The 27,896-nt window shown below is 42.8% G+C and overlaps 1 protein-coding gene across 1 annotated transcript in view; it reads right to left on the minus strand.

Moving 5' to 3' along the window:
• Positions 1–17,647, minus strand: part of LOC137761563 (centrosomal protein of 78 kDa-like) — a 32,225-nt gene extending 14,578 nt beyond the window's left edge. Inside the window, 7 exon segments of the mRNA XM_068538496.1 lie at positions 246–288; positions 1,472–1,614; positions 10,266–10,440; positions 12,487–12,590; positions 13,658–13,730; positions 13,822–13,994; positions 17,121–17,647. Coding sequence (XP_068394597.1) covers positions 246–288; positions 1,472–1,614; positions 10,266–10,440; positions 12,487–12,590; positions 13,658–13,730; positions 13,822–13,994; positions 17,121–17,589 — 1,180 coding nt within the window. The 5' untranslated portion in view covers positions 17,590–17,647.
• Between the last annotated feature and the right edge of the window lie 10,249 nt (positions 17,648–27,896).

Below are 27,896 nucleotides of genomic sequence, written 5' to 3' on the forward strand. Positions count from 1 at the left end.
TCACTGGGTAACAGCTGATCTGCAGACTGGAGAACAGGCTTCCTTGTTTACAGACATAACCACAAGGCTGCCAGTTGTGTGCGAAATCCACACAACTACACAGTTGCATTGGGAGAGCGACCAGACAAGTTTTACGTGGATTTATTTCAGAGAGGGAAATGCTTCTTGTCAGGCTCTGTCAGTTTAAAAAGCAAAAAGAATGACCACCCACCTTTCCCAATTCAACCCCTACATATCATAAATACGCACCTGACTACATACATCACGAGTCTGATGAATGGAAAGCCCCTAAAAAGATATCAACAAAACGAAGTTAGATCTTGATGCAAATACATCACCAGTTAAATCCAGTTAATACAACTATTTAGTATTATGTACAGTATCCTTACAGAATTGTGTATAAAAATAAATAAGCTCAAAAGAAGGACCTGGAGGGCTCTGCTACAGAGAAAACTGAACAGAATTCAGCCGACTGGCTTGGTGATAACTCTCTGAACTGCTGAGAGGCCCCTTCAGCTCCTATGTTCAGGATGGTTGAGATTTCAGTCTCACTTCTTTAAATGGTGATATTAATCGTTCTCTAATTTACCACTCTGTGTGATGAGGATGGACCTGAGATTAAGTGTCTCACCAAGAAGATAGGAAACCACAGAGTTGTTAAACTCAAGTGCCAAGACTGGGGATTCAACACTACAGTTTATGCAACAGCAATTCACATTACCATTTGCAAAAAATTAGTTGGTTGTCCAATAGGGATTATAAACATCCATTTAACATGAGCTACTGAACAGATACTTTACACAGTAACTCCTTCAAGTACTATTTAAAATCAATTCTCTTTGTTTTCTTAAGCAATCGTTAACCCCCAATTTCATGAATACTACCAAGTAAGTCACTTGAAAATCATCTAGAGCAATCTATTTCACTTAGCAAGCCTAAAGCTCTAATTCAACAATTTTATTTACTGTTCTATGACAAAAATTACTATGAACAGCTATCCCCTGGATAAGTAATCAGCTAAAGCTAGTTTGACTCACTAAATCTGATTTACTGAGTTAATAAGCCAGTTGATTTAGAATAGGTCTAATGCAGATTTCTCATCCATTCTGCATTAAACTACTTCCCATGCCTAAAATGTCTTTCTTCCCATTCGTACATATCCAAATTCCTACTTCTGTGCTGTAGGGCTTGGCTCAACTACACCTGCCTTTAGTGAAACTTTTCTCACCTGCACAATTGGAGATAATTTTAGTCTCCTCATGACTCCCACGGGGTTACCTCTGTTGTGACACTTGAGAAACAACTTGAAACTCCCAGTTACTTTTTGTTTTACTTCCTTAGAGGGCTCATTAGGCAGAAGCCATGTGTGAGTTATCTTTTTTCCTCTATAGAAAGCACCAGAGACCGCCCACGTAATAGAAGTTCCAAAATAAAGAATTCTGAACGACTGAAAAAGACAGGGAATGCAAACACATTACCTGTTGCTTTTTGCACGTTCTGCAGTACGCCACGGCAGGAAACCAGACCCACCAGGTGGTAGAGGTTCAGGACCATAACATTCTTTACCAGGAGAGTGTTTCCTTCCATTACTTACAGGTTTCCTTGTGGCCGATCCTATGTTTGACAAAGCACGAAAGAGGGAATCAAGATGCACCAAAGGTCTACAGAGCAACTCTCAAAAGTGTACAGTTTGAAAGGAATCAAACAGGCACTGGACAATGATGCCAAGGCCATTAAAAAAAGGATCGTTTCGTAAAAAGGTTTTACATAAGCCAGCATTTTTTAAAAATATAAGTTCTCTACACTAACAAGTTATTTTAACTAAAACAAAAGTATTGAGATGTGCAGAAATGGAAAAATAAATTTTTTAAAAATCCCAAGGTATGATACATTTTATGTATCATGCAGAAACACTCAAGTTTATTGAATCTTAGAACACCTTTGGCATTTCTGAATCTCAAGGATAGCAAAACACAGGTACACCCATGACTTCTGCCAAACAGAATCTTCAGAATTGGACCAAAATTTCAATTTAAGATGAATTTTTCTATGTAAAAACAGTAAAAGTTATAAGACTGCAAGTTGCTGGGTGGTAGGTGAGTCAATGTTACTCTCCTATAAGCCTGTCAGCCTTCACTGCTCCTTTGATTTCATATAGAAAACACACACAAAAACAAATGAAACCCACTGGATAAAAGAGTGAAATGTGGAGACTTATCCTATATTTCAGTAGTAAAGAGGCAAGTATCTTTATATGGAATATTTGGTTGCAAAAACTAGACCTACGTGTTAATATTTTATTTAGAACAAGCCATATATTAAAATTCACATTTAAATATTTAATTTGAATTTACTGAAAACAAACATCATAGGTTAAAATGGTTATTTTTATCCTTGAAATCTACTATATTTCATGTTATTTTATTTATTTATTTTAATAGATCTTTATTGGAGTATAATTGCTTCACAATTCTGTGTTAGTTTCTGTTGCACAACAAAGCAAATCAGCCATATGCATACACATGTCCCCATATCCCCTCCCTCTTGAGCCTCCCTCCCACCCTCCCTATCCCACCCCTCTAGGTCATCGCAAAGCACCGAGCTGATCTCCCTGTGCTATGCTGCTGCTTTCTACATTTTAGCGGCATTAGGATGGAGTGTAAAATAGAGTGTATGTGGTAATAGAGGATAAATATTTCATAGAGTGTAGCTTATTGATAATCACCACATGATTCTGTGTGATTTAACATGCCTCTTAAAAATATATAGGAGCTCAGTTCTTTTTGTGCTATTTTATTTTGTTTTTTAACTTAACTACCCTCCAAAAAAAATGTCTGTATGCATGTGGTTTGTATGTGTATACCCTTCCTTTACTTTCAGAAACTAATGCAAATACATTTGTATTAAAAATTTTTTTAATTACACTTTTCGTGTTAGGAGATAAAAACAAAATTTCTAATAAAAGTTCCCATCTTTTTTAGGCATACATAATTACAATATAAATGTGACACAATTCACACCATTATCTTACCCCTATACTCACCTGGATCTAAGTATATACCCAGCTATTGATTTGGCTTACCTCTATGTCTCCAAATAACTGAGGCCAATACAAAAAATAGCCCAAGAAATAAAATTACTCTTAAAATAGCTCTATGAGCTTGTATACTTCAGTTACATTTCCACTTTGTTTAATCATGCTAAATAAAAAAAAAAACTTTTTTAATTGTATTCTCATTCCATGATGCCGTATTATATACCACCAGGTACTAATATTACAGAATTCCTAATATGTTTTACATATACATGTTTTATTTATATATATTTCCACTTCTAATATTATAGCAAAAGGCAACTTAGCTATTTTAAGAATGCTTTACATATCATATAAATTTTTAATGATAATATGTAATTAGTGTGATACCACAAATCTTAACTTCTTTGTATGTACTCTTTGATTATTAAAATATCACTGCTTTGAAATAACAATTGGCAGACAAATCATAAGCTTTTTTTTTACTTCATAAACACTCTTAACAACTTCTATTCAATACACTATTGTCCAAGCAAGTTGATTAATGGAGAATCAAAAACATACATCTTTAAGTAGAAAAAGAAAAGTTGTATTTATGAAGATGTTAACAATAGTTTATTTTAGGTTATTTCCAATTTTTCACCAATTTAAAAAATGGACCAACACAATGAAACCTTCTGAATCCAATGTTAAAAAGTATAACTATGAATCATAAAATTTAAATTTAGTATGAAAAGATAAGAATGGCAAATTATATTGAAGCTATGTGGAATTATGTTTATAGACAACAGGAAGAGAAAATAAAAATGTAAACAATGGAAGGAACCGAGATGGCAGACTAGAAGGACATGATCTCACTCCCTCTTGCGAGAACACCGGAATCACAACTAGCTGCTGGACAGTCATCGACAGGAAGACACTGGAACACACCAAAAAGGATACCCCGCATCCAAAGACAAAGGAGAAGCCACAATGAGATGGTAGGAGGGGCGCAATCAGATTAAAATCAAATCCCATAACTGGTGGGTGGGTGACTCACAGACTGGCGAACACTTATACCACAGAAGTCCACCCACTGGAGTGAAGGTTCTGAGCCCCACGTGGGGCTTCCCAACCTGGGGGTCCAGCAACGGGAGGAGGAATTCATAGAGAATCAGACTTTGAAGCCTAGTGGGAATTGATTGCGGGACTTCGACGGGACTGGGGGAAACAGAGACCCCACTCTTGGAGGGCGCACACACAATAGTGTGCGCATCGGGACCCAGGGGATGGAGCAGTGACCCTGGGGGAGACTGGACCAGACCTACCTGCTAGTGTTGGAGGGTCTCCTGCAGAGGCAGGGGGTGGCTCTGTTTCACCGTGGGGACGGGGACGCTGGCAGCGGAAGTTCTGGGAAGTACTCCTTGGTGTGAGCCCTGCCAGAGTCTGTTATTAGCACCACCAAAGAGCCCAGGTAGGCTCCAGTGTTGGGTTGCCTCAGGCAAAACAGCCAACAGGGAGGGAACCCACCCCGCCCATCAACAGTCAGGTGGATTAAAGTTTTACTGAGCTCTGACCACCACAGCAACAGTCAGCTCTACCCACCATCAGAGCCTCCCATCAAGCCTCTTAGATAGCCTCAACCACCAGAGGGCACACAGCAGAAGCAAGAAAAACTATAATCCTGCAGCCTGTGGAACAAAAACCACATTCACAGAAAGACAGACAAAATGAAAAGGCAGAGGGCTATATACCAGATGAAGGAACAAGATAAAACCCCAGAAAAACAACTCAACGAAGTGGAGATAGACAACCTACCAGAAAAAGAATTCAGAATAATGATGGTGAAGATGATACAGGACCTCAGAATAAGAATGGAGGCAAAGATCGAGAAGATGCAAGAAATGTTTAACAAAGACCTAGAAGATTTAAAGAACAAACAAACAGAGATGAACAATACAATAACTGAAATGAAAACTACACTAGAAGGAATCAATAGCAGAATAACTGAGGCAGAAGAACGGATAAGTGACCTGGAAGACAGAATGCTGGAATTCACTGCTGTGGAACAGACTAAAGAAAAAAGAATGAAAAGAAATGAAGACAGCATAAGAGACCTCTGGGACAACATTAAATGCAACAACATTTGTGTTATAGGGGTCCCAGAAGGAGAAGAGAGAGAGAAAGAACCAGAGAAAATATTTGAAGAGATTATAGTCGAAAACTTCCCTAACATGGGAAAGGAAATAGCCACCCACGTCCAGGAAGGACAGCGAGTCCCATAGAGGATAAACCCAAGGAGAAGCATGCTGAGACACATAGTAATCAGATTGGCAAAAATTAAAGACAAAGAAAAATTATTGAAAGCAGCAAGGGAAAAATGACAAATAACATACAAGGGAACTCCCATAAGGTTAACAGCTGACTTCTCAGCAGAAACTCTACAAGCCAGCAGGGAGTGGCATGATATACTTAAAGTGATGAAAGGGAAGAACCTACAACCAAGATTACTCTACCCGGCAAGGATCTCATTCAGATTTGATGGAGAAATCAAAAGCTTTACAGACAAGCAAAAGCTAAGAGAATTCAGCACCACCAAACCAGCTCTACAACAAATGCTAAAGGAACTTCTCTAAGTGGGAAACACAAGACAAGAAAAGGACCTACAAAAACAAACCCAAAACAATTAAGAAAATGGTCATAGAACATACATATCGATAATTACCTTAAACGTGAATGGATTAAATGCTCCAACCAAAAGACACAGGCTTGCTGAATGGATACAAAAACAAGACCCATATATGTGCTGTCTACAAGAGACCCACTTTAGACCTAGGAACACATACAGACTGAAAGTGAGGGGATGGAAAAAGATAGTCCATGCAAATGGAAATCAAAAGAAAGCTGGAGTAGCTATACTCATATCAGATAAAATAGACTTTAAAATAAAGAATGTTACAAGAGACAAGGAAGGACACTACATAATGATCGAGGGATCAATCCAAGAAGAAGATATAGCAATTATAAATATATATGCACCCAACATAGGAGCACCTCAATACATAAGGGAACTGCTAACAGCTATAAAAGAGGAAATCAACTGTAACACAGTAATAGTGGGGGACTTTAATACCTCATTTACACCAATGGACAGATCATCCAAAATGAAAATAAATAAGGAAACATAAACTTTAAATGACACAATAGACCAGATAGATTTAACTGATATTTATAGGACATTTCATCCAAAAACAGCAGATTACACGTTCTTCTCAAGTGTGCACGGAACATCCTCCAGGATAGATTACATCTTGGGTCACAAATCAAGCCTCAGTAAAGTTAAGAAAATTGAAACCATATCAAGCATATTTTCTGACCACAACGCTATGAGATTAGAAATCAATTACAGGGAAAAATACGTAAAAAACACAAACACATGGAGGCTAAACAATACGTTACTAAATAACCAAGAGATCACTGAAGAAATCAAAGAGGAAATAAAAAAATACCTAGAGACAAATGACAATGAAAACACGACGATCCAAAACCTATGGGATGCAGCAAAAGCAGTTCTAAGAGGGAAGTTTACAGCTATACAAGCCTACCTCAAGAAACAAGAAAAATCTCAAGTAAACAATCTAAGCTTACACCTAAAGGAACTAGAGAAAGAAGAACAAACAAAACCCAAAGTCAGCAGAAGGAAACAAATCATAAAGATCAGAGCAGAAATAAGTGAAATAGAAACAAAGAAAACAATAGCAGAGATCAATAAAACTAAAAACTGGTTTTTTGAGAAGATAAACAAAATTGATAAACCATTAGCCAGACTCATCAAGAAAAAGAGGGAGAGGACTCAAATCAATAAAATTAGAAATGAAAAAGGAGAAGTTACAAAAGACACCGCAGAAATACAGAACATCCTAAGAGACTACTACAAGCAACTCTATGCCAATAAAATGGACAACCTGGAAGAAATGGACAAATTCTTAGAAAGGTATAACCTTCCAAGACTGAACCAGGAAGAAACAGAAAATATGAACAGACAAATCACAAGGAATGAAATTGAAACTGTGATTAAAAATCTTCCAACAAACAAAAGTCCAGGACCAGATGGCTTCACAGGTGAATTCTATCAAACATTTAGAGAAGGGCTAACACCCATCGTTCTCAAACTCTTCAAAAAAATTGCAGAGGAATGAACACTCCCAAACTCATTCTATGAGGTCACCATCACCGTGATACCAAAATCAGACAAAGATACTACAAAAAAAGAAAATTACAGACCAATATCACTGATGAATATAGATGCAAAAATCCTCAACAAAATACTAGCAAACAGAATCCAACAACACATTAAAAGGATCATACACCACGATCAAGTGGGATTTATCCCAGGGATGCAAGGATTCTTCCATATATGCAAATCAATCAATGGGATACACCATATTAATAAATTGAAGAATAAAATCCATATGATCATCTCGATAGATGCAGAAAAAGCTTTTGACAAAATTCAACATCCATTTATGAGAAAAACTCTCAAGAAAGTGGGCATAGAGGGAACCTACCTCAACATAATAAAGGCCATATATGACAAACCCACAGCAAACATCATTCTCAATGGTGAAAAACTGAAAGCATTTCCTCTAAGATCAGGAATGAGACAAGGATGTCCACTCTCACCACTATTATTCAACATAGTTTTGGAAGTCCTAGCCACGGCAATCAGAGAAGAAAAAGAAATAAAAGGAATACAAATTGGAAAAGAAGAAGTAAAGCTGTCACTGTTTGCAGATGACATGATACTATACATAGAGAATCCTAAGGATGCCACCAGAAAACTACTAGAGCGAATCAATGAATTTGGTAAAGTTGCAGGATACAAAATTAATGCACAGAAATCTCTTGCATTCCTATACACTAATGATGAAAAATCTGAAAGAGCAATTATGGAAACACTCCCATTTACCACTGCAACCAAAAGAATAAAATACCTAGGAATAAACCTACCTAAGGAGACAAAAGACCTGTATGCAGAAAATTATAAGACACTGATGAAACAAATTAAAGATGATACCAACAGATGGAGAGACATACCATGTTCTTGGATTGGAAGAATCAATATTGTGAAAATGACTATACTACCCAAAGCAATCTACAGATTCAATGCAATCCCTATCAAATTACCAATGGCATTTTTTACAGAACTAGAACAAATCATCTTAAAATTTGTATGGAGAAACAAAAGACCCCGAATAGCCAAAGCAGTCTTGAGGGAAAAAAACGGAGCTGGAGGAATCAGACTCCCTGACTTCAGACTATACTACAAAGCTACAGTAATCAAGACAATATGGTACTGGCACAAAAACAGAAACATAGATCAATGGAACAAAATACACAGCCCAGAGATAAACCCACACACCTATGGTCAACTAATCTATGACAAAGGAGGCAAAGGTATACAATGGAGAAAAGACAGTCTCTTCAATATGTGGTGCTGGGAAAACTGGACAGCTACATGTAAAAGAATGAAATTAGAACACTCCCTAACACCATGCACAAAAATAAACTCAAAATGGATTCGAGACCTAAATGTAAGACCGGACACTATAAAACTCTCAGAGGAAAACATAGGAAGAACACTCTTTGACATAAATCACAGCAAGATCTTTTTGGATCCACCTCCTAGAGTAATGGGAATAAAAACAAAAATAAACAAATGGCACCTAATGAAACTTCAAAGCTTTTGCACAGCAAAGGAAACCATAAACAAGACGAAAAGATGACCCTCAGAATGGGAGAAAGTATTCGCAAATGAATCAACGGACAAAGGATTAATCTCCAAAATACATAAACAGCTTATGCAGCTCAATATTAAAGAAACAAACAACCCAATCCAAAAATGGGCAGAAGACCTAAATAGACATTTCTCCAAAGAAGACATACAGGTGGTCAAGAAGCACATGAAAAGTGGCTCAACATCACTAATTATTAGAGAAATGCAAATCAAAACTACAATGAGGTATCACCTCACACCAGTTAGAATGGGCATCATCAGAAAATCTACAAACAACAAATGCTGGAGAGGGTGTGGAGGAAAGGGAACCCTCTTGCACTGTTGGTGGGAATGTAAATTGATACAGCCACTATGGAGAACAGTATGGAGGGTCCTTCAAAAACTAAAAATAGAATTACCATATGACCCAGCAATCCCACTATACTGGGCATATACCCAGAGAAAACCATAATTCAAAAAGACACATGCACCCCAATGTTCATTGCAATGTTATTTACAATAGCCAGGGCATGGAAGCAACCTAAATGCCCATCGAGAGATGAATGGATAAAGAAGTAATGGTACATATATTCAATGGAATATTACTCAGCCATAAAAAGGAATGAAACTGAGTCATTTGTTGAGACACGGATGGATCTAGAGACTGTCATACAGAGTGAAGTAAGTCAGAAAGAGAAAAACAAATATCGTATATTAACGCATGTATGTGGAACCTAGAAAAATGGTACAGATGAACCGGTTTGCTGGGCAGAAGTTGAGACACAGATGTAGAGAACAAATGTATGGATACCAAGGGAGGAAAGCCGCGGGGGAGTGGGGATGGTGGTGTGCTGAATTGGGCGATTGGGATTGACATGTATACACTGACGTGTATAAAATTGATGACTAATAAGAACCTGCAGTATTAAAAAAAAAAAAAGTCTTAAAAATATGTCACACTGAGTCATTCCACTTCTAGGACCTATTCTACAGAAGTAATCCCAATGGACACAGAGACGTATATACAACGTATTCACATTGTTTCTGACAGGGAAAAGCAAACTGTCTAAATCTAATTGCAAAGAATTGATTAAACTATGGGACATCAATATGATGGAATACTACATGATACATCATTAAGTGAAAAAAACAGGAATATGAAATAGCAAGTATACTACAATTCTATTTTTGTAATCCCTAAGCGTACAAATATATTTATAGAAAAATAAAAGACTGAAAGTGTATGCACCAAAATGAACAGTGATTATCTCTGGGTATTAAGATTATAGGTAATTGTTCTCTTGTTACTCTGTATTTTCTGTAAAGAATATATGCAACTCTTAGAGAAAGTTTAAAATTGAAATAAAAGCTATCAGTAAAATGAGGCTTTAAAAAAAATCCTATCACAATAGTATCATGCCAAAAGCTAAGCATATATCATATTAAAAATTCAATATTTTCAATTTTAGAATTTACCTCTAAGCCATAAATCCTCACTAAGAGATTCTGCCAAAGCTCTTGCACCCAGGTCACCAATAAGCGTGCTGCAGTTCAGAGTGATGCGCCTCAAACCAGCCATAGAGTCAAGATCAGGTCTCCTGGAACGAAGACTCTCAGCCCAGGTTTCTTCATGCCTTCTGGTAGTCTGATACTTCAAAGATTTAATGGGATGAAATTACGGTGCTTGAATAAGGAAACAGGGTGTGCCTACTGAGTATGGCTTATTATGTCAGAGATTTACACACACACATGCCAAGCATATATGCCAGGAGAATCAACCTGAGAAATTAAACACTTCTGGTTTATGAGTCCACTGACCCAGATTCTAGTCAGTCAGTGATTAGATTCCAGCCACTGGATGACCTGCTTTTGAACAGTTATGTAAAGTTGGACAACTCAATTACAGTCTATGAATTATTTTCCTTATCTTCTAAGTCAGGGAACTGGTTCTAAATTCTATCATTGCTGAGGCTCTAAATTTCATCATTCTGCCATCCAATGGTCTCCAAACACCTGACTGGGCAACCCGTAAGAAAACTTTTTAATATGCATCTTATTTTTTAACAAATTATATACACGAAGTTCTATACATATAATGTATGTACATTATAAACTACACAGATATTTTTTAAATGATACAAACCTAAATAGGTTCTAATATTTTCTTTTCCTAACTCCTAAGGCATTATTTTATTTATTTAAAAAAATATTTATTTGTTTATTTGTTTGTTTGGCTGTGCCGGGTCTTTAGTTGCAGCATGCCGGATATTTTAGTTGTGGCATGTGGGCTCTCAGTTACGGCAGGCACGTGGGATCTAGTTCCTTGAGCAGGGATCGAACCCAGGCCCCCTGCATTGGGAGCGCAGAGTCTTAACTGCTGGACCGCCAGGGAAGTCCCAGGCATTATTTTAAAAACTATATTTACAAAATGGATCTCACATGGTACCTAGGGTATGCACACAAACTTTAGAGGCCTGGACTATGCAGAGCCAGTTTGATGTGCCTTGGGAAAATAATGGTTTGACATTTAAGCACAAGTACTGTCTTAAAGACATTCAATTCTTTATATTCATAAAATAAATTTTGGTAACAGGGAACACTGACTGTAAATGAAAAAAGTCGTATTACATTCTTGAAAAAATAAAAGACTCAAAGTGCCTTTGATACTCTAAAAGGAAAATCATTAGTGTCATTTTTCTATTAACAATAACTTATAAAAGCTCCAAGCAGAAATAACACCAATCACTTACACAGTACTTAGTATGTGCGGAAATAACACCAATCACTTACACAGTGCTTAGTATGTGCCAGGCACTATTTATACAAATGAGTTCATTTAAACCTCATAATGAGGCATAGACGTTAAGTGATTTCCCCATGGTCAAATACTATGAAAAGGGAGAAAGGGAATTTGAACATAGGCCATTTGGCTTCGGCACCCAAGTTCTTGACTGTTTTCTACCCCAGGGGTTAACGGACTTGCCCTGTAGAGGCTCAAAGAATTTTTCAATTTTTCAAGTCTAAATTTAAACATTTCCAGCTTTCTGGGCTTTAGAGTTTCTGGTGTTACTACTCTGCCCCACTGGTGTAGGGTGAAAGTAGCCACAACTACCATGTAAACAATGGGTGCGACTATGTTCCAAAAACACTTTCTTTACAAAACCAGGCGACGGGCTGGATCTAGCCCACCAGCCATAGTTTACCTATCCCTGATCTGCACCATCAAACTATTAAAAAGGCTTCACGTCAAATTATTAAATAACTTTAGGCCTAAATACAGTCATTGTAACCAAAGTAAAGTTGTTAAGGCATTATTTTAAAAACTGTATTTACAAATTGCTGATGTGGTGATTTTTATGACTTTATAAACTACAGCAGCTAATAAACACTTGATTCATTTAAGTCTTGAAGACTATAATGGCATACTCTCTTCACAGTATCACAATCAAAGTTTTCAGTAACTAAAAATACGTACAAGTATTATTATGTATTATATATTAAATCGCTTATTTCTAAAATTAAGTGGACTATCTTTACTAAATGGTAGAATCCCAAACTGAAAACTGGTCATATTCTTTCAACAAAACGAAAGCTGCACTCACATGTATTAAAAGACAAAAATTAACTGCCATCTGTATTAATATGTTAATGTGCTTCAATCACATATGTTTTCATGGAAGTTTAAACATAAAATCACCTTTAAGATCTTGACCATGTGATCTGCTCCCTGCCATTTCAGATTATAGCCCGTGAAGTCTACTGTCTTAAGAGTGTTAGAGTTCCTTATACCTTGACAAATAACTGAAAGGAAAAAAAAAAAGCCACACACACAATAAGATGAAGAGCCTATACATTTGTCAGTCTTAACTTATTTGCTTTTCTTAGGTCAATTGGAGGTTTATAGCCACATTCTTAAAATCATTAACTACAATCTTCCCAAACAGGTAATTGATGAACAGATGCATTCTAAAACTTGTCAGTAACAAAGTGTTATTCCACTTTACAGCAAGAGTTTAATTCTATTTAGATACTAAAACTGAATACACTGAATACTGGAAACTTTATTCCAAACCACTCAGTAAAGTACTACGTACCTTTTGAGACATAGGAAAAAAAAGAAAAACCTAAAAAGCATAAGACTCTTCCTATTTTCATTTCCAAGGATACATCCCAACCTTGATGATCAATCAGCGATTTAAATATCAACTATAAACCCAGTATTTTATTAGCTGCTATGCAGTATACTAGAGCAATATGAGAGAGAGGACCTCAAACCCTCTGTTCCCTCAAATTGAAAGGCAGGCTTCCTGACCCCTCCAGGCCACTACTGGACACAGGAAACACACACTAATGTTTCAGGACCCCAACCAACAGTCACCTGCTTTGTGATTACTTCCATGACACACCCCCACTAACACCACTGACTTTGCTGCACCTACGGGACGTTACATGTATTTCCTATTTTAACACATACCACAGTGCATTATAATTATGATTGCAGATAGATGTTCTAACAATTTAAAGAGAATGATGACTTTTTTGCTCTTTACATCTTGCTATTTCCCTTCTCATAACATTTCTTGAAGAGAAACCATAAAAATATAAACAAACACAAAAAACAGAAAATATACAAAATGTGTGCTTTGCAGCTTAACACAAACTTAAGTAAAATTAGTTCTGAAATTATCCAGCATGACAAACTTCCATGGTACAAATGAGAATGGACCAAGGTTTGAGCAGGTACAGGAGACAATCCAGGCATGAACGACACCAAAAAAAGGTAGACAGGAAAAAGTAGACAGACATGGTGTGTAGGAAATCACGAGACCAGTCTGATGGGAAGAGACTTAAACAAGACTGACACTCACTTTCTAAACCTCCATCTCCAATTGGACAATTCGCAAGACACAGGTGCCCCAAAGTGGCCGATGTATTCAATCCCTTTAATGGGGAGAAACAGTTTAAAATTTTACCCTTTTAGTTTGCCACAAAAGCAACTATCAAATGTTGGCAGGACACAATGAAGGCTTACCTTTGTTAATGTAGTTTAGTCTCTCTCTCTCAGAACTAGCCCATTTAGCTCCAGGTTCCTTAGCGCACCCGACGCACTTACACAGCATTTAAGAGCTTTACACAACTGGAAGGTCACATCTTTATTTCTTATTGCAGGAACACAACTTCTGGAGACTTTATTTCTGTCAGAACCTAAAGCAAAATTATTGTAAAATGAGTGATTTAAACCATACATTTTATCACCGTTAAAAAGCATTTAAAAAGAAAAAAAAGCATCTGCTCTGTGCTAAGGATTAGAAACGACTCCTGCCCTTAAAGCCTCATTAAGGAGGGACATGTATAAACTCAAATTTTCAATCACATGAGATAAAGAACCATAAGCTTTATGCACAGAGGTTCCTATGGAGGCAAAAAGTTATATCTAAGTGACGGCTTCATGATAACCCTGAAGTACAATCGAGAAAGACGAGGCTATGCAGAGTTGGAGGAGGAGGTGCATTAACTGCAGAGGGAGCACCTGTGCAAAGACACTCAAGCCTGACACCTGCTGCGCACTGTAAATACTGCAGGTGGGGATAACTAAACGCCAGGGGTCCAAGTGTGAGAAGGGACAGAAAATAGAGATGTTGGTCGAATCAAGTCTGGGAGACAGCATGGCTTGTATCCCACAGGTGATGAGCCCTGGGGCTACCACTGGCTGAGTAAGGGTGCCTCCGCTGATTAGAAAAAGGTGCCCCGCTGCTGCAGGAACAATTAGATAAAGGGAGTGATCACAAAAAGCTCTCCTTCCTCAGGGCCAAAGAGCCCCAGGAGGCTTGGCAGAGCACAGTTCAGACTACATGCCTCTGTGCAGAGCACACGCTGGGCGGCTAGTATGCACTAACTCTGTGTGGGCAAACCATTAGCAGCATTATTTTAGGCGTATCTTTTCATGTAAGAAGATCACTCAACCCGAGTAGGCAGATGAACTTAGAGGAACTGAGTCCAGGGGCCGCAAAACCACCCAGGAGCTTCTGCCATAGTCCAGGCAAAATGTACTGTGAATGAAGAAGCAAATTTAGGAGGAGGCCAATATCTACAAGTTAGACCCACTGGATGAAAGACATAAAGAAAGTTCAGTGAAGGAACTCTGAAGAGAATGGGCTCTGCAATAAATTCTTCTTACAATCAATATAAAATATTAGGCAAAATTAAGTACAGTGGCCTTTAAGGTCCCTTCCAGCTCTAATTTCTTTTGATTTCTAACTTATTACTCTGGTTAAGTAATAAAGTCCCTTCAGAGATACAGAACGGTTCCTACACCTGAATGGGATGCAAAGAATAATCTGACTTCTCTTCATCAGGGGATGAGTTGAACTGTCCTTGCAGAAGAGATAACACATGGCTAGAACCCCAGATCCTACAGAAGGGCCAGGCACACGATAAGTATTCAGCTTTTTGAAAACAAATGAACAATCATTTCCTCTCCTAGATCTTCACACCCCTTCTCTGCTGGCTACTTTCTTTCAGCTTATAAACATCCTCAATATACCCATTTAAAAAGCCCTCAGACCTGTGATTCTTTGGATCTTCTTGTGGGTAACCTAAGTCTCTCCCATGCCGTCAAACACCTGTCCTCCCAAAAAGCCCAGATCTGCACCTTGGGCCCAGACCTGTCTACCAGGCCCCTCTAAAGCACTGAAGATGAAGTAAGATCCTCTCCCCACCGCCAATCCCTTCGTACTGTGCTCTGTATCTCACAAAAAGATGCAGCTGTAAACTGTCACCCACACTTGCTGCCCTCCCTTTTCTAACTGGTCACCAGGCCCCACCCATTCCCTCTCGGATCTGCAAAATCCAGTCCAACCTTTTATTAACTTAAGTGGGACCCTTAGATTACAATTCACCCTGCACCCAATCAAGTGCCTTCCACATGGAGGTCCGAGTGAGTCTCTAAACCAGAAGTCCATCTCACTGTTCTTTAGGGTTTCCCACAGCCTTCAGGATAAACATCTAAACTTCTGACAGGACAAAAAAGGCCCCTTTCTGTTGGGCCCCACTAGGTTTCCACTATCAACTCTCTTTTCTTTCCCAAACCCGGAGTTCCACTCATGTACCTTAGTTTTGCCATATTTTCTTATATTTCTCAAACTTTGACACACACTGCTCCCTCCTGCCACCCCAGGAGCTTCTACATATCCTTAGAAAGGATGGCACCTCCTCCAAGAAGCCTACCCTGAACTTTCCCTTCCAAGATTCTGTGCTCTGCAAAGGGGAAAGGTGGGGGGGAGGGATACATTAGGAGTTTGGGATTAACATATACACACGACTCTATATAAAATAGATAATCAACAAGGACCTACTGCATAGCACAAGGAACTCTACTCCATATCCTGTAACAACCTGTATGGGAAAAGAATCTGAAAAAGAACAGATATATGTATAACGGAATCACTTTGAATCACTTTGCTGTACACCTGAAACTAACACAATATTGTAAATCAACTATCCTCCAATATAAAATAAAAATTAAATTAAAAAAAAAAGATTCTGTGCTCTGTAGCACCAGATCTCACTTCTTCCACAGCACTGACTACTGTGCTTGTGTTTACCTGCTGCCCAGTAGAAGGGGAGATTACCTAGGGCAGAAGCATCGTCTCCAGCAGCCCTTGGTTCTGACAACTCATTCAAGTGCCAGGATACTTCACACACATAACCTGCTTAATTAATTCTAAGAACCCACAGAAAGAGTGGTTTTTCATGTCATTTTACAAGTGTGGGGATTGCAGTTCAAAAGTAACCTGCCCAGGCCACAGAGAGCATAAGCCCTGGAATTCAAACCCTAAGCTGCCTTCACACCGGTGCTCTTTCCACTATATGATACGACTATTGAAAAGAAGTTTTTTTTTCCTGAGCCCTGTTTTAATGGAAAGGAAATGAAGCTGGGATATATCCATTTCCTAAATGCTTTGGCGTGTACCAGGCAAAGTCGTTCAACAGACCAGGTAACATCTGTGGAACAATTAACGATGCTCCAAACTGCGCTAAGTGTTCTACATTGTAGAGTCTACAAGCATTAACAGAATGCGACCTTGTAACCGCCACAGAGAGTGAGTCCTGTTCAGCCCATGCTACAGATGAGAACACTGAGACCTAGAAGCCTTAAGGCACTCGGCCGGGGTCACCGAGCCGGCAGGAGTCCTAGGCCGCACGCCCCATCTAGTGCACGCACACCCGGGCACTGGGCACCGGTTCTAGTGCCCACCCTCCACCTTGCACCATCTAAAACCCCGCTTCGCAGCGCCCACACGAGAGCCCCCGGAAGCGGGAACTACAAACCTGTCTCGCCAAGCCGTGGCTGGAAGAAACTCTGGATACAGATCCGGAGGCAGAGGGTGCTCAGGGGCGGCGCCCAGTCCACCCCGCGGAGGCGGTCGGCGTTGAAGTCCAGCAGGCCCTCCCGCAGGGAGGCGCGCACAGCGGGCAGAGGCACCAAATCCTGCAATGCGCACAGGTCCTCACAGTGCCAGAAAAAGTCGGCCGCGCTGTCGCGGCGCAGCTTCACTGAGTGATTACGGGCCGAGCGCGGCCTCGGGGACGCTGGCTGCAGACAAGATGCCCACACACGCCTGGAGATCCCAGCTGGCATCCCCGCCCCTCGGGCGGCCACCGCAGTCCAGGGAGTGATAATAAGGAGCAAAGTGGTAAAAGTCCTGCATTCTTCTTCTTCTTGCCTTATTTCAAAACCGGCATCGCTGGCGTCAGGCAGTCGGGTAATTGGGTCCGGCGGACCGGTAACTGGGTTCATCTGCCTCGGCGTTATCTGCCTGCTATCTGCTTCCTGAAATGCAAACAGCTACACAGGGTGATTTGCTACAAGAGAGGGCAGGGAGCTTAAGCACCAGATGCAGCACGTCATTTACATAGACAGCTAGGGAGTGATAGGAACAAAATGTAATTTAGCTTTGTGAAAGATAAATCTAGTTACAGACACTACAGATTAGTAACAGTTTAAATAAAACTAGGATCGATTAACCCTTTCAGGCCAGTTTATGTGTCTTCTCTAGCCTGTTCACTGTCCCCTTTACTTTCCTTATTTTCAGGAGAGGAAAAACTTCATTTCTACTTTTGCTGCAACACTATTATGCTTACTGAAATAAGTCAAACAGAGAAAGACAAATACGGTATGTTATCACTCGTGTGTGGAATCTAAAAAATAAAGAATAAATGTAACAGAAAGGAAATGAACTCACATATATAGACATCAAAGCAGTGGTTACCAGTGGGTAGAGGAAAGGGGGGAGGGGCAAGATAGGTGTAGGGGAGGGGATTAAGAGGCACAAACTACTATGCATAAAATAAATAAGCTATAAGGACAGCCAATGTTTTATAATAACTTTAAATGGAGTATAATCTATAAAAATATTGAATCACTGTGTTCTAATATATTGTTATTACAGTATAATACTGTAAATCCACTATACTTCAATTTAAAAAATGATCACCACAGTATGTCTAGTTAACATCCATTACCATACATGGTAGAAATCTTTTTTTCTTGTGATGAGGACTTTTAAGATCTACTCTCTTAGCGACTTTTAAATATGCAATATGGTATTAACTATAGTCACATCCCCAGGACTTATTTTATAACTGCCAGTTTGTACATATTGACCACCTTTACCCATTTCACCCACCCTCCACCCCCTGCCTCTGGTAACCACCAGTCTATGTATCTATGAGCTTTTTTAAAAATTCCATATAAAGTGAGATCATACAGGATTTTTCTTTCTCTGTCTGACATATTTTACCTAGCATAACGCCCTCACGGTCCATTCATGTTGTCACAAATGGCAGGATTTGTTTCTCATGGCTGAATTTTATATATATATATATATATATATATATATATATATATATAAACAATTTGGCATATATATATATGCCTAATGTCTTTTATCCATTTATCCATCGATGAACACAGGGGTTTCCAAGTCTTGGCTATTGTAAATAATGCTGCAATGAATATGGGGGTACAGATTTCATTTTGAATTAGAGTTTCTGTTTTCTTCATACAAATACCAAGTCGTGGAATTGCTGGATCGTATGATAGTCCTATTTTTAAGTTTCTGAGGACCTCCATACTGTTTTCCATAGTGGCTGCAACAATTTACATTCCTACCAACAGTGCACAAGGCTTCCCTTTTCTCCACACCCTTGCCAACACTTGTTAGTTCCTGTCTTTTTGATATTAGTCATTCTAACAGGTATGAGGTGACATCTCTTTGTGGTTTGATTTGCATTTCTCTGCTGATTAGTGATTTTAGGTGTCATATCTGCTGTCCATCTCTGTATCTTCTTGGTAAAAATGTCTATTCAGACTCTCTGCCCATTTCTTAGTTGGATATTTTTCTCTATTTTTTTTGTATGAGTTCTTCATATAATTTGAATACTAACCCCTTATAGGATATATGATATGTAAAAATTTTCTCCCATTCGGTAGGTTGCCTTTTCATTTTGTTGTTGGTTTCCTTTGTTGTGCTTTGTAGTTGGATATAGCCCCACTTGTTTATTTTTGCTTTTGTTGCCTTTACTTGGATCAACGTCTTTGCATAAGTTCTGGAAACAACTCTTTCATAGTTTCCATGGATCGTTTGTAGGGGAGAGGGTGAGTTGAGATGAACTACTAGTGAAAGGAGGGTCAGTGGGTCGAACTATAGCCTCTGTTACTGTAGGTGGCCTCAAGGCCACAACTGATAGTCATTGTCTCCCTCCTGTGCTATCCATTCTCAAGTCCCCTCATCCCTGGATAGTATCTCTGCTAAAACGGATGGCTTACTTGGTGGGGTGACCCTCACCCTCGTCCCTGAGTGAGTGTTCTGAGCCCTGGTCATCATTTCTTTCTCAAACCATGGCTGCTGTACTTGACCATTTACTGTGCACTTGACCATTTACTATCGAAATTGGGAAAGGCAGTACCAAGAAATACCCTACAGACTTCTGTTTTTAATCAATCATTTTCCAATTAAAAAATTTTTTCTTCCCACAGATATTTTTATCACCCCAAAAGGAAACTCTGTACCCATTAAGAAGATACTACTTCGCTCTACCAGGCCCTGGAGACCACCAATCTGCTTTCTTTCTCTATGGATTTACTTATTCTGGATATTTCAGATAAATGGAATCATACAATGTGTGACCTTTGTGTCTGGCATCTTTCACTTAGCATGATGTTTGCGAGTCATCCACACTGTAATATGTATTAGTATTTCATTTCTTAAAAAAATGTTTTTGGCCATGTAGTTGTTTGATATTTAATTGCTCCATTCCTTTTTATGACTGAATTACTATTCCACTGTAGGTATATACCACAATTTGTTTATTCATTCATCCATTGATGGACATTTGGGTTATTTCCATGATTTTTCTATTGTGAATAGTGCTGCTATAAACATGTGTGTACGCAGATTTGTTTGAGTGTTTGTTTTTAATGATTTAGGAGTGGAATTGCTGAGTCATACGGTAATTCTATGTTTATCCCAAAATACACACCCCAAGAAACTTCCTGAAAGTCTGTCCTTGTCTCAGAATCAGCTTTTCAGGAAACATGACGTGCAACAGTATGGACAGTGTCCCACGAGAGCTTATTTGTGATGCCTGGGGGTCTGGAGTTGGAAAGGGCTTCCCTTAGGAAGTGGCAGCTAAACTGAGGGCAAATTCAATGTTTTTTCCTTCCTTCCTTTCTTCCCTCCTTCCTTCCTTCAGCGGGATGACACAGATGTTTTACACAGTATATCCTTTTAAAACTTTTGCATTTGAACCCTGAACTTATTCATAAGACAAATAAATGATTATTTTAAGCAGGGTATTAGGGCTCAAATTATTAATATCATAGAACCTTTATAGTGACAACATGGATTGGAAACAATTTATTAGGAAAAAATATGGAAACTTTTTATAACAATTTTGATAAATAAAAAAGTTGACAAATCAGAGTGTACAGGGAGAATCTTGGTTATTTGGGAAGTTGTATCGTAAAATGGATGGGCTCCACAAATTCTTCCATTTACTTGAAGAAAAGAGTGCTAAGTCAGTTTGGGCTGCTGTCACAAAGTACCATAAACGGGGCGGGGTGGGGGCTTGTAAACAACAAAAATGTATTTCTCAGTCCTGGAGGCTGAAAGTCTGAGATCTAGGTGCCGGGATCATCGCCTTCTGGTGAGGATTCTCTTCCGGGTTGCAGGCTGTCCACTTCTCATTGTGTCCTCACAAGGCAGAGAGCAGAGAGAAAAAGCCAGCTCTCTCATGACTCTCACAAGGGTAAGAATCTCATCATGAGGGCTCCATCCCGATGACCTCATCAAATCCTAATCACCTCCCAAAAGACCCACCTTCTAATACCATCACATTGGAGGTAGGGTGTCAACATGTGAATGCTGGGGGGACCCAAATATTCCGTCTATAACAAGTACTAATGGGGAAATGAGAGCTTCTCTTGAGGATGTTAAGGGCTGCTACAAAGATCAACGGTACATGTGTTTCCAGACAGAACTACAATATCGAATAAGTTCTATAAGGCGTTCACAGAATAGATTCATCTTTCTTCTCCAAAACAGTCTTTGGTATCCAGGGACCCATTCCTGGAAATTCACTCTTGCTCAAGGAAATCCATCCTTTCATTAAAAAAAAATCTTATGAAGCTACATGAATGACACAAAGGACTTTTCCCAGCTCTAAGATTCTGTGTGTAAAACCTGTTAGTCTAAATTTATTTCCAAAAGATAGACCCTCCACGGGTCTGCTCCTGCGGGGAAGGTGGGAGCCCCGCTTGTGCCACGGCCCCCAGGTGTGGCTTCCTCAAATTTGGGGTGAAGCCCCAGCCCCCTTGGGCTGTGCAGCGCTGCGGTGGGCTCGGGGGACAGAGCACGGTCTCTGGGGTTTCTCAGCAGGAGATGCCGGGGCTGCCGCGCAGGAACCCAGCGGCCCTGGGTGGGGTGCAGAGTCGCCAGGCCTGGGTGTCCCTGCTGCGCACGGCTGCTGAGAACAGGGTCCGCCATGAAGCTCTGCCTGGCAAACGGGGACTGTAGGCGGCTCCATCCTCCCCTTCCGTCGGCACAGCCCCATCGCAGCCCTCCTTTCCGACAGGCAAAGCCTGTGACCTGTGGCCAGACGGCTCCACACCCTCATGCCCTGGCGCTCGCCCCACGCCAGGAACAGGCACAACCCCTGGGCGGCCTCTCTGGACGGCTCGATCAGGACGGCTTCTTCGGCGCGCCCGTCACCCACCCCGAGCCCAGGGGCCGGCAGGGAGGTCTGAGGGCCGCTCGGGCCTGGGCGGGGTGGAGGCACCGGCTTCGCGGCTGGGCCGGCCCCCCTCGCCGCCTCCTGCCTCTGCGCCCCGGCCCGGGCTTCCCGTGGCCCCGTCTCCTTCCCACCCCCGTCGCGCCTCTTGCCCCCCGGGCCGTGGGCTCCACCCGGAGCAGCACCAAGTGGTGAGGGTGCGGGAGGGCGCCCGCCCTCGGGGCTTCCCCGACACCTACTGGCTGTTCGGCCACGTCCCGGACGGGCAGCGGCAGATCAGTGGAGCGGAGTCAGCCCGGGTCTCCTCCCCGCTGAGGAGGGGCGACCGGCACCGCGCACGAAGCGGCCCTGGCAGGAGGGAGACCAGGGCGGAGGGGGTCGGTGGGGAGCTTGACTCGCAGTCACTTCCGAGGGGACGCTGAGTCTCCAGAGCTGGGGGCTGACTGGCCTCAGCACTCCCACGAGGGGGTGGTCAGGAAGGAGGGACCCTGTCCCTGGGGCCCAGGGCACTCCCGGGTCAGGCGGAGTCGCCAAGTGTGTAGGGTGCCATGGACAGCTGAGGCTCATTTAGCCCAAAGGAAAGTTCCAGCGCATTGCAGAGAGCAGAGGAAATACACAGTGGTGAAAACTCCCTGTTGCTAAGGGTTGAAACGAACCAATAATTCCTCCTGTTTCTCAGGGTGTTCCCTTTGGCTGTTAATGAAATGTATTTCCAAGGAAGGCAGGCATGTGGCTGAAAAGGCCAGCAGTGCCTCGGGGTCACAGCGAGACCCTCCCATCTCGCCCCCCTCGGCCATCCTGTGCTCTGGGAGCAGAGCTCTCAGCCAGAAGTGAAACATAGTAGCTTCCATATCCGGATTCTAAGGTTTTCTAAAGCCCTTTAAAGGCCCCCTTCTCTGAGTGGTGCTTGACCTGCTGGTGTTTGGGGTGGGAGGGTGGGCTGGGTGGAGGGTCTGAGCGCCATCCCGAGGGAAGAGCTTTGGAGGCCTGTGTGAGCCTGAGACCAGGGGGCCCAGTGCACGTGTCCGAGGGGAGGCTAGCGCTGACTCCAGCCATTCCGAACCAGACGTCGCCCTCCTTCTCGACAACCCAGCAAAGCCTGGCGCTCACATTCCTGGCTGTGCTGCTTACACTTGCCCTCTGGGAAGGCCAGCCTGGCAGATCTCTGTTCCTGCCCTCTGGGCTGCTGGTAACTGAGTACCTAGCCTGGGTGCTGGAGGGGAGGATCCGTAGATGGTGGAGGCCCAAGTGCCTGCCCAGGGTGCTGCCCCTCTGCTGAGCTGAAACTTCTAATCAACGTCTTAATAAAACCAAAAGGGATGTGCTATTGTTCTACCACCTGTGCCCGACCAATGTCAGCCCCTTGTCATATGGGGCAGTGCTGTCTAATGGTAACGCTTCCAGTAACAGATCCCCAATCCCTTCTCCTACCCCCCCCAACTCCCATGGGGGTTCAGTGGGTACATCCGTATTTCATAGAACCTGAAACTCTGATTTTACAAAGGAGCTGGAGGTCTGGGGAAAGAACTGGTCTGATCTCAGTTAAGAATGCAACTTTATACCTGGACGATACTAGAGCACTTTAGCACCTCATGTGTTTGAAAATGAGACCTTCACAAAGACCTCATGGGCAGGAGACGCAGGCAGGAGAGGGGACAGACTGAAGCTCTGTGACTGACTGATCAAGTAGCAGAAGTCCAGCTGACTTCCAGGCCTACCGCTGATTTACTATCACCAGAGCCACGTAACACACCTTCCACATAGAGAACCAGCAGAAAAATGAGTTTGAAGAGCATTTTAGCTAAATCCAAGGTCATTTTGATCATTAGTGAAAGTCATTCTGTTCCTACACGCTCCCCACACCCTGACCCCCCTTCCTAAAACCAAATGGGTTCTGAGATTAAGGTGGAAGTGACAATTCTGGAGGTGACCAGGCTTTACTTTATCATCTCTTTCTTCTTCTTCCACGTGTGTTCCTGGTCTTACTCTTCCCGGTTCTTCTGCAGGGAGCGGTCCAGCAACTCTGTCAAGCAAAATCACACACCCTAAGGATGACTTTCACAGACTCCTCCCGTGGAGGCAGTTTTCAAAAGGTCTTCCTTCCTACGCACCCCCCCCCCACCACCAAAAATCAATCTTCATCTCAGGAGCCCTGAAAGGCACATATTACCTCAACATTTAATATTTAATACAACTTTTAGATCTAGTTCTGATAACTGCCAGTTGCCCCCAATTCATTCTTTGTAAGATAATTCTACCTGAATCACAAGGTTAATAACCTGACCGCAAACCCAGCATCCTTAAGCTATCTATGGTCACCCTCTCAACTCACTATAAAGTTCTTCTTTTTAAAAGATTTCAGAAAAGTAATTTCAGTCATCAAGATTACATATTGCACAGAACAAAAAGCTTTATTATTCTTACCGTTCCCTGGATGTAACTCTACGTCTCTTTCCCTCCTATGTGGAGAGAAGGGAAAAAGAGAAAAACAATCTTTCAAAAGAAGATCAAAACCAAAAGCATGAGTCAAAGTATTAAATAAATACATTTGATGTGGTTAAAAACAGGGGTTGGGGGTTAATCTGGGTTTGGGAGAGATCTGGGCAACCTTCAGTCTGGTGTTGATGTCCCACAACCCTCAAAACAAAGAGAGGCCCAGGAGCTGGCCCGGCACATGTCTGCGCACTAGAGGTCATCTAGTGATGCTACGTAAGTCAAAGATCCACCTCATGTCAGGAATTTGTTAATACTAGAAAAAAACCAAAGTAGTAATTTGGGATTCACATCAGGAAGTGATGATGACAACCTAAACTGGACACCAGCTCTTCTCTGATGAACACCTTAGTACACTACTTCCCTAAGTTCACAACACTTGCCAACTCCAGGATATCTGTATTTATGTATCTAAGAGGGATAAAAATATTGTGGTGATGAAACCGATCTACGTCTTGTTTGAGGTGGAGGTTACAAGAATGCATGCGTGCATACACGTGACCATACATGCACAGTGAATAAAGTCTGTAGATTATGCCGATGTCCATTTTCTGGTTTTGCTATTACAGTTATGTGAGACATCACCATTGGAGAAAGTTGGGTAAACTACACAGAACCCCTCTGTACTATATTATACGGAATTCATCTGTATGTGTATACATAAAATTCTGCCTCCAGACTGCCTTTAGACTTGAGCTACAACATCAACTCTTCCCTGGGTCTGCCTCTCTTGGCCTGTCCTGCATATTTCAGACTCGCCAGCCTGAAGTCGTGTGACTCAGTTGCTTAAATTAATCTCATATACATAGACATCACTGGGTCTGTTTCTCTGGAGAACCCTAAGATAGATTTTATACTAATATACTACAGTAATATATACATACATATAACCTGAAACAATACAGAAGAAACTGATAAATGCTCGCCTCTCGAAGGAAGGACAGGACGGAGAGGAGGGAGTACCACCCCTATGTACCAAACAGCCTTTTGTACTGCTGCCAGCCCGGCCGCCCCAGATTCAAGCAGATGTAATGGCGTGTGGCCCAGGCAGTGGCTACACAGCTAAGGATTTTAAGGCACAATGCAGCGAGATGCCAGGGCCACAGTCACACACGTGGAACATTCTAAAGCCAAGAGCGGTTGGTTGCAGGATTCCACGCATGGGCCCCCGAGGGCACTCTGGAGGCCGTCGCAGACCCTCAGGTCCCACGTGACGAGACAGCCCACTAGAACACAGCAGGCGGCCCTCCTCCCAGATCTCACCCGGGTCAGCCTCCCAGGCACCCGGCCTCCTCTCCACAGCACGGGGCAGGCTCACAGAGGGAAGAGCGGCCCAAACCCAAAGGTCACACCAAACCCCACGGGAGAAGAGTAAAGCAAGGTGATGAGGGGAGAGGGGAGGGGTCCCTCGGGAAGCTGGCCACTCAGGATTTCCAGCCTCTTCCACAGGAAGCCAGCTCACGAAGCACCAAGACCTGTCCTGGGTCACACTCAGAGGACTTGACCCCCTGACCCCACAGCCCCGCTTCCCAAGCCTCCTCGATGCTGACGATGCTGACGCGGATCAGCACGGAGGAATGGGGGAGCGCACGCCTGGGGCGCTGCTGGGAACTCAGGACTGGCCCACCCCGAGGCCCCGCCCCAGCAGGCGCCACACTCACCGGATGGTCTCGCTGATTTCGTGAGCAGCATCGTGGGGTTTGTCCTGAAAGACAACGGGACAGGGTTCAGAGCCGTCCCTCCCCGTTCCGGTGATGGGGGCGACCAGACGAGGCGGGTGCTGCAGCCCTCGGGACTCCCCGCCTCATTTCCCGACCCGCGGGACCCACCAGAGAGCTCCACCCACAGCGCTGGGGCCATGTCCTGCCACGTGGGACACGCTGGCTCCGGGAGCGCCTGTTCCTGCAGCGCCCTGCTGCCCAGCGGGCTGCGGGGAAGGGACCGGGACGGACTCGAAGCCCCCGACCCTCCTTCCCCAGGACTTCCCCCGGGCGCTCCTGCAGCCTGGAAGCCACAGGCCTGCGTCTGAGTCCCCGAACCACCGCAGGCCTCGGTTTCCATCTATTAAATGGGGAAACACCACTCATGCAACCACCGGGAGCGGGCGAGCAGCGGTCCTCCTTCCTGGCCACAGCGGCGCTCTCCTGGCCTCACTGCGCCCGGCGGGCTGGCCTCGCCGCTTTCCCCGAGGAGCACGTCGGGGGTCGCTCTGGCCTTTCGCCGGGGTCTTGGCGGCCAGCCTACCCAAGACCCCGCAGAAACCAAGTGAGGAGGATGCATCGTGTGGACGGTCTGTAACTCCAGATTGCATCTCCGCCCCTCCAGTGAAGGTTCCTATCGCGGTGAGGAGGGGCCTCGAAGAGGATGCACAGCGAGAGGAGGGGCCACGAAGAGCACGGGCTGAAGCCGGAGATGAGATGGTCAGGCCCAGAGCTGCCAGCCCTGCCCCGGGACAGCGACTGCCCCTCTCAGACCAGGCCACCATTTCCACGCTTCACAGTGGAGGACGGCAACGCGGGCAGAGTCCCTACGGGCCAGGGCACGGATGCCCGGAAGGTCCCAGGACAGGGTCCCCCACGGCGCAGCAGTCCTAACAGGTCAAACAACTCTGGAAACACCCTTTGTGTCCTAAGCCTCATCTTTGCAACAGCAGCCCTACTGAGATATAATTCACACAGAATGGGCCCCCGCTTCAAGTATACAGTTCAGTGGGTTTTAATACATTCAGAGCTGGGCAACCATCACCTCTATCTAGTTCCAGAACATCCCATCACCCCATTAGCAGATGCGCCCCAATCCCCTCCTCAGCCTCTGACAACACTAATCCACTCTCTGTTTCTGTGGATTTGCCCGTTCTGGATGTTTGTAAATAGAATTACGCTATGTGACCTTTTGCCCAGAATCTTATTTTTTAAGGCAAAGGAAAAAAACAATCTTCTATCCTTCTTAATAATATCCTCCAACTTACCAAGGACGGAGCAGTAAATATCCATTGAACTCATATTGCTTAGACAAGGCCAGGGGCAGGAGATGGAGCACACGCAGTCCAGCACAGGACAGCCCTGCAGACCAGTGGTTCCCGACACGGGGGCACCGACCCGCAGCATCAGCGCCACTGCTGACCCAGAAACCCTGGGGAAGAACCACTGATGGGAACAATCGGCCCCAAGGACTCCTGGCAAACGGCAGAAAACAGTGAGGACGGCTGGGTTTGGAAAACAGTCTGGCAGCTCCTCAAAGGTTAAACAGTTAGCAAATGACCCAGCAATTCCTCTCCTGGGTGTCTGCCCAAGAGAAATGAGAATATTCGTCCACACAAAA

Source organism: Eschrichtius robustus, chromosome 3, assembly GCF_028021215.1.
Source record: "Eschrichtius robustus isolate mEscRob2 chromosome 3, mEscRob2.pri, whole genome shotgun sequence".
NCBI lineage: Eukaryota > Metazoa > Chordata > Mammalia > Artiodactyla > Eschrichtiidae > Eschrichtius > Eschrichtius robustus.